Below are 7528 nucleotides of genomic sequence, written 5' to 3'. Positions count from 1 at the left end.
TTTGTTCCAGAGACATATTTAATATGTCAAAATCAAAAAGTTCTCACAATGGGAAGAAATATAATCAAACATTATGAATAATGAATTGAAAGAAATCAAAGCATCTCATAAATCATTTCTTTCTGTCAAGAAACAATCATCAGATTACAAATAGATTATTTGAAGATCGTGAGATGCGGTCTGGTGTGACGTAGGTTTTAGAAAAACATTTTCTTTATCGTGCCAAAGTTTCGATCTTTATTGAGATCATCTTCAGGGCCTGGGATTAATAAACATTGTTTAAATTTCACAAAGACATGTAGGATGTGGTGTGTATGTATTAGTAATATTTAAATAATGTTTGTGAATCCCAGGCCCTGAAGATGATCTCAATAAAGATCGAAACGTTTGCACGATAAAGAAAATATTTTTCTAAAACCTACGTCACACCAGACCACATCTCACGATCTCTGAATAATCATTGACTAACGGTCACTAAACACCACACATTGCAAATAGAGTATAACAGACTGACTGTTATGAGAGTCCGGAGTAGGAGAGTCCAATGTGTGAAACTTGTGTCGTGTAATTAAAGCTCAATAGAAACTTAACCTGGGATACAATAAAAAGGAATGGAGAGAATGGAATTGTAGTAACGAGAGTCAATAACCCACCACTTCTTAGGACAAGCTTCGAGTCGATTGCACTGAACTAAGGAACCAGGAAAATACAGTAACCCAGACGGCTGTAGTTCTTGGTTAACAAAAAACCCGACTTCGTAGTTATTTTCGTTGACTTGTATCATAGTATCCATCACCATCAACCTTTTCAAAAATTAAAATCATTAAAGAAAAATTAAGTTTACGTTTGTTGTATTTTAAATTATCCAGTTTATTTGAAAATGAGTATATTTTTTCTGTCCGGTCGTCATCGAGGCATAGATTAAAACGTCTTTAATTTGCAATTCAAGAGAAAACTTTTTCTCTTCTCCTCGTTTACAGACAAGTTGTTCCCTATTAATAGTACAGGTTATATGCTAAAAATATACGATTATATAGATTATTTTTGGTATAAGATTTGATCTTCAAAGTTATTTTCTAGATAGCGTATAAAGTTTCACATAGTTTTTCGATTATATTACCAACATAATTGTTTGAGTGGCGTTTAGTGACCGTTATTTGGAGATCGTGAGATGCAGTCTGGTGTGACGTAGGTTTTATAAAAACATTTTCTTTGTCGTGCCAACCTTCGATCTTTTTTCAATTAATTAATCTTTTATGTAAGGTTTTGGTTGAAATGAAAAAGTTAGTGTCACGAGCTAGGTTCGAACCCACGAAATTCGGCTAAATACGCTGCTGCTCTAACACTTGAGCAATCGTGACTTCGATACGCTCGGACAAAAAAAAAAAAAAAAAAATTGAAAAATGGCAAAAAGGAGGGAAAATTCGAAAGGTAGGTTGAGATGGAGAGCTGGTGTGTGTTTAGGTTTGAATCTTGCTCGTGACACTAACTTTTCATTTCAACCAAAACCGTACATAAAAAGATTAATTAATTGAAAGAAGTAATTTGGTAAATAGACCACTAAATATAATGGTTTCGATCTTTATTTTGTGACCAGATGATTGGTCTAGTAATAGTGTGCTATAACTAATTAATTAATTATTATTATAATTCATTATAATTAATTATGGTTAAATAATTTGGAATTAACTTGGAACAGAAAATAAATCTCAAAACCCCCCTTAAAACACACCACGAAATAGACACTGCAATAGAAAAATTCACATTATCAATAACTCAATCCATCAGTGATTCAACAATTCACACATCTAGAAAACACTTACTCTCAGCACATTAACGTACCGCTTTATATTCGCTACCTTATACGATCAAAAAGACAAACTCGTAAAGAATCGCAAAGAACACGTTACCCTTAAGATAAATGAAAACTGAATAAACTAACGCATCAGCTGACTACGGAATTGCAAGCATATCGTTCCGACCGATTCAGACTATTTATTAAAGCACTAACAACAGAAAACAAATTGCTTTGGGCGGCAGCTAAAAATCTTCTATCTTACCTCAAAATATCTACCCCGCTTCGCCAAGTCGATGGCAGTTGGGCCAAGACAGACGAGGAAAAAGCGAATTGTTTTGCCCCTTACCTGAACACAGTGTTCACCCCACATGTCAACATTATAAACAATACTTATTCACAACTTATCAAGGAATATTTACACTCACCGATTCCATTATCCCTCCCTCCTAAAGCTTTTTCACCTACTGACGTTCATTCTACCATACAACAGCTAAAATCCAAGAAAACTCCAGGTTTTGATCTTATTACCTCAAAAATTCTCCAACACCTTCCCAAAAAGGCCATCATACTCATTGGTTGCTTCTCCACTTCTTCAGCTCGAATCCCCCTTTCTTTAATAGTTTAACTAGCTCGTTTTGGAGACTCAGGGCTTCGTCAAGAGAACACACGCTAGTTAATATGTCATCAACATAAATAACATTCATCAGCACGTGGGATGCTTGAGGATATCTCCAACCTTCATCTAATATGAGTTGATGCAGTGTGCGTATAGCGAGAAAGGGAGAGCAATTCAGTCCGAATGTAACTCGGTTAAGCCTGAATCGCATCGTTGATGTTAAAACGATACACGAAATGTTGGAAGGCGCGATTTTCCGGATGTAATATGATCTGTAGATACATCTGGCAGATGTCGGCTACCAGTGCAAATGGGTGCAGTCGAAATGCTAGCATGACATCCTTTATATCGTTTTGAAGTTTTGGACCAGGACACATATAATCATTAAAGAGATCCGGACGAGGTTGGAGCCGAAGCGTCGTAAACTATTCGCAAACGGGTTGAAGCGCTGTCCTTTATTACTCCATGGTGCGGAAGAAAATATCGTCNAAGAGAACGCACGCTAGTTAATATGTCATCAACATAAATATCATTCATCAGCACGTGGGATGCTTGAGGATATCTCCAACCTTCATCTAATATGAGCTGATGCAGTGTGCGTATAGCGAGAAAGGGAGAGCAATTCAGTCCGAATGTAACTCGGTTAAGCCTGAAGTCCTGAATCGCATCGTTGATGTTAAAACGATACACGAAATGTTGGAAGGCGCGATCTTCCGGATGTAATATGATCTGCAGATACATCTGGCAGATGTCGGCTACCAGTGCAAATGGGTGCAGACGAAATGCTAGCATGACATCCTTTATATCGTTTTGAAGTTTTGGACCAGGACACATATAATCATTAAGAGATCCGGACGAGGTTGGAGCCGAAGCGTCGTAAACTATTCGCAAACGGGTTGAAGCGCTGTCCTTTATTACTCCATGGTGCGGAAGAAAATATCGTCCCGGAGTATCAATAGAGTCGACGTAGCCAGGTGAGAGGTATTCCTTTATAACTTTGTCGTACGCGGATTTTAAATTCGGGTCCTTTTCTAATTTGCATTCCAGCCTATGGAGCCGATTCATGGCTGTAGTTCGCGAATTATAAAATTCTGGCGGAAGCGTATGGAAGGGAAGTCGCACCACGTATCTTCCGGACGGATCGCGTTGATGTGTGCTTACGAAATGTTCCTCACAATACGCGTCACGCGGATTTACCCGATTGGTCGCTGTAACTTCCTCAATCTGCCAAAACCGCTCCAGGACTTCTGTTAATGTTGGCGTAGTGACTACAGTTGCTATGAGCATTCGGTCAGGTGTATCATGATGGGTGCTTGGTAAACGACTCATGATGACACACCCAAACACCGTTGAAATCGCTGCCGGCCAATTAGTGGGTCTTTTGTTGAATCCACTATCAAGAATGTATGGAAATAGATCAGCCCCTAGTAGAAAATCAATGGGACCTGGCTGCCCGAAAGTAGAATCGGCTAAATGCAGATCTTTGAATCCTGAAATCACGTCTTCGGCCAGCTTGTATGAGGGCAGAGGAGAACTAATCCGTTGTACGACTACGGCATCGGTGAACAGGGTAGGGGAGGTTTGTTGGGCAGCCGAAATCGTGCAAGCCACCTGAGTCTCTCCTCCGCTTATTGGGTTATCCCCCAATCCACAGAAACCATGGGGATTGGACCGTCGTTTAAGGCCCAGCCTGTCTGCAAGATCGGTGGTAATGAACGATCGTTGTGCTCCGCTATCTATCACCATGCGGAAGGAATGCCATTTCCCGTTTTTGTCGCGAATAAGAGCTTTGGCAGTGCCTAAAAGCACATTTAATCGGCCTCGACCGGCTGTTGAAAGTACAATTTGACGTGCCACATGAGGGACGTCTTCGGTTCTGCTTATGGGAGCGAATTCATCTTTATCAGCCTGGCGAGTATCATTATGCTGCGGTCCAGTAGGTTGCGGTGGGAGTGAATCTATTTTGTCCGTATGTAAAAGCGTATGGTGTCGCCTTCCACAAACACGACATCCATAAGTAGAATTGCATTCTGACGTTAGATGTGTAGAGGATAAACAGTTGAAACACATTCCTCGCCGTGATTTTAAGAAAGATATGCGGTTGACTACGCTGCAGCTTTTAAACTGNTAAGAGCTTTGGCAGTGCCTAAAAGCACATTTAATCGGCCTCGACCGGCTGTTGAAAGTACAGTTTGACGTGCCACATGAGGGACGTCTTCGGTTCTGCTTGTGGGAGCGAATTCATCTTTATCAGCCTGGCGAGTATCATTATGTTGCGGTCCAGTGGGTTGCGGTGGGAGTGAATCTATTTTGTCCGTATGTAAAAGCGTGTGGTGTCGCCTTCCACAAACACGACATCCGTAAGTAGAATTGCATTCTGACGTTAGATGTGTAGAGGATAAACAGTTGAAACACATTCCTCGCCGTGATTTTAAGAAAGATATGCGGTTGACTACGCTGCAGCTTTTAAACTGAGGACATTTGAATAATAAATGGTTTTGAAGGCAGTATGGGCATTTCGCAGCTGGCGAGGATGAAGCTTCATGAGTGTAAAGAACTCGTTTTGGCTCCCGATGAGATTTCGGTGAGACAGTGCTCAAGGCTGATCCGGTAGCGAGGAGTTCCGCCTGACTACTTATATTCTGCCTATGCATAAAGTCAGTAAGTTCTTTTAATGTTGGTATAGCGTCCGGATCCAGTCTAGACGACTCAAATCGCTCGCGCAACTGCGGTGTAAGGAGGTGCAAAATAAATGTCATCAAGATGAAGCCGCCTTCATCCTCGAGACTCAAACGCCTGAATGATGTAACGCTCTCTAATGCAACCTCCGTTAAGTCTTGCAAGGATTCCAATGTTGTTCTAACCATGGGCTTGTAGGAAAAAATCTTAGTTAGATAATTAGCCGCCTGTAACCTCTTGTTATCGTACTTTTTGATAAGAGCCTCCCACGCTTGCGGGTACTCCGAGTTACTCAAAGGTATGGTAGCGATTGCTTGAATTGCAGGTCCTCGGAGTGACGACCTCAAGTAATGGTACTTTTGAATACCTGAAAGTCCTTTATTTGTGTGTATTAAAGCATGAAAGGTATCCTTAAAACTGTGCCATTGGTGCATATCGCCGTTAAATGTGGGAAGATTTATTTGGGGGAGGTGAATATATGGCTGCGTGGAATCTTGGCCGGTTGTAGCGGTGAGCGCGGAAGATGTATGCGTACCCATTGCAAGGGCCTCAAAATAAACTGCGGTTATCTTTACTTTGGCTGCCTTGTAATCGTCCATTGAAATATTAGCGGACCTACACAAGGACCGAATACTGCTGTAACGATCTAAGTATTTTTCATAGGCAGAATCCAGTCGTGACATACGGGCCTGGAACAGCGGGGCCTTCTTTTCATCCTTAATGGCTGCCAATCCAAGATCAAGAGTGTTCTGGATATCATCGGCTAGGTCTTCCAATTCATCGTGTAAATCTTCAAAGTCATCCTTGCTTTTAGACGTTTTAGGCATTCTAAATTCTAGCTATCCGGCCCGGAGGACCAAATGTTGGGGTTTGGGTGACCGGTTCCAACTTTTTTTTTTGTAAGAAATTTGGGCGGTAAACCTTTCCCCGGCGGTTGCCGGAACTGTAGATTCAGAATGTCCTTTGTTAATGAATTACAACAAAAAAATTGTTTGCGTTGGTTCACAAATAAAGTGTGTATTAAGAAAAAAATAGATTTTATACAAAATAATTAATAAACAATATTACTTCTCAGTTAAAATTAATAATAAAACAAAAAAAAACTCTTCAGTTACTTTCTGATTTAAAAAAATTAAAATAAAACAAGGCAAAATAAACTATAAAGTCTTTCCTGGTTAATCAAGAAGGATCGGCAGGCAATAACGCTGGATCACAACTAACTTCCTCCCGTTCCCAATCGCTTGCGCGTTCACAGTTCGGACCTGTGTTTACAGCCCGAGCATTAACAGTTCATAAACACAGAGTTCTTATCGCGTTCTGGCCGCTTTTCCATCTTTTTAACGTTTTTAAACTAAAACGAACTGCAATGATTTATTAAATAATTAAAAATGACTTCGATAAAAAAAAAGAATAATAATAAAAAAACGAATGAACTTATTCAAACCCGAACACTATGGTTTCAGATTATTTCCAAATTAACTTTAACAATTTACGCGATGATAATCTTTCTAAATATTGTTATTACTGCTGACATCTCTCTGTGGTCAACCTAATATTATTTACATTATAACAGTCATGAAATATGGCCATAGTGATCATTTATTGGCTTATATGTACAATCTCGCTAAATGTGCTTTTGAAGTAAAACTTTTGAATTCACTGGTTTGTAGATGTTGGATGAATGAGTCACACACTCAGTGGATCCTGACAGCGCCTGTGTGCTTCTCGATGCTCGCGAGCCTCGGCTTTCTCATAAACGTCGTTCGAGTCTTGCTGACAAAGCTGCATTGTAATTCAGCAAATCCGGCTCCGATTGGCTTGAGAAAAGCTGTCAGGGCGGCGCTAATATTGGTCCCACTCTTCGGAATCCACCACATTCTCATTCCCTTCAGGCCGGAGCCGAACGCACCTGGAGAAAGAGCTTATCAAATATTTTCTGCACTTCTCGTCTCCTTACAGGTAATTATTTCTTATAGGTACAAAAATACTGGCAAAGTTTTAATGTTTAAATGTTTGTCTATATCGGATAGAACTGCGACAATAAAACCTAATTTTAATTAATATAAAATATGTATACATATGTATTTTGTTGTCGACTACAAATTCTTCATCTATGCCTTCCTACACATTTCACAACGTTGAACATGTTATGTAAGTTTTTATAATGATATTGTGTCATTGATCTTTAGTAGTAGGAAATGGTCACTTCTGGGACCCCCTCGCTTCCCTTCCCTCCACACTCCCTCTCACGACCTCTTCTCATGTGGTCTGGCGGTGTGTAGACTCCCCCCTCCACTATCTTTGGAGATACTAGGACCCCCTCACTTCCCTGCCTTCCCAATTCCTCTCCCGCCCGGTCAACTGGAGATACTAGGACCCCCTCACTTCCCTGCCTTCCCGGTTCCACTCCCGCCCGGTCCACATGTTTTCTGAGG

The 7528-nt window shown here is 40.5% G+C and overlaps 1 protein-coding gene across 1 annotated transcript; it reads right to left on the bottom strand.

The window, feature by feature from the left end:
* Positions 1 to 2798: 2798 nt before the first annotated feature.
* On the bottom strand, positions 2799 to 4484 carry LOC112127973. The gene has a single exon (XM_024229646.1). The coding sequence runs from the start codon at positions 4482 to 4484 to the stop codon at positions 2799 to 2801; it is 1686 nt and encodes a 561-aa protein (XP_024085414.1).
* Positions 4485 to 7528: the final 3044 nt, after the last annotated feature.

The sequence above is a fragment of the Cimex lectularius genome, unplaced genomic scaffold (genome assembly GCF_000648675.2).
Source record: "Cimex lectularius strain Harlan isolate CLEC.00 unplaced genomic scaffold, Clec_2.1 scaffold5, whole genome shotgun sequence".
NCBI classification, from domain to species: Eukaryota; Metazoa; Arthropoda; class Insecta; order Hemiptera; family Cimicidae; genus Cimex; species Cimex lectularius.
The sequence above is the reverse complement of the archived record's forward strand: the minus strand, read 5'-3'. Positions and strand labels throughout refer to the sequence as shown.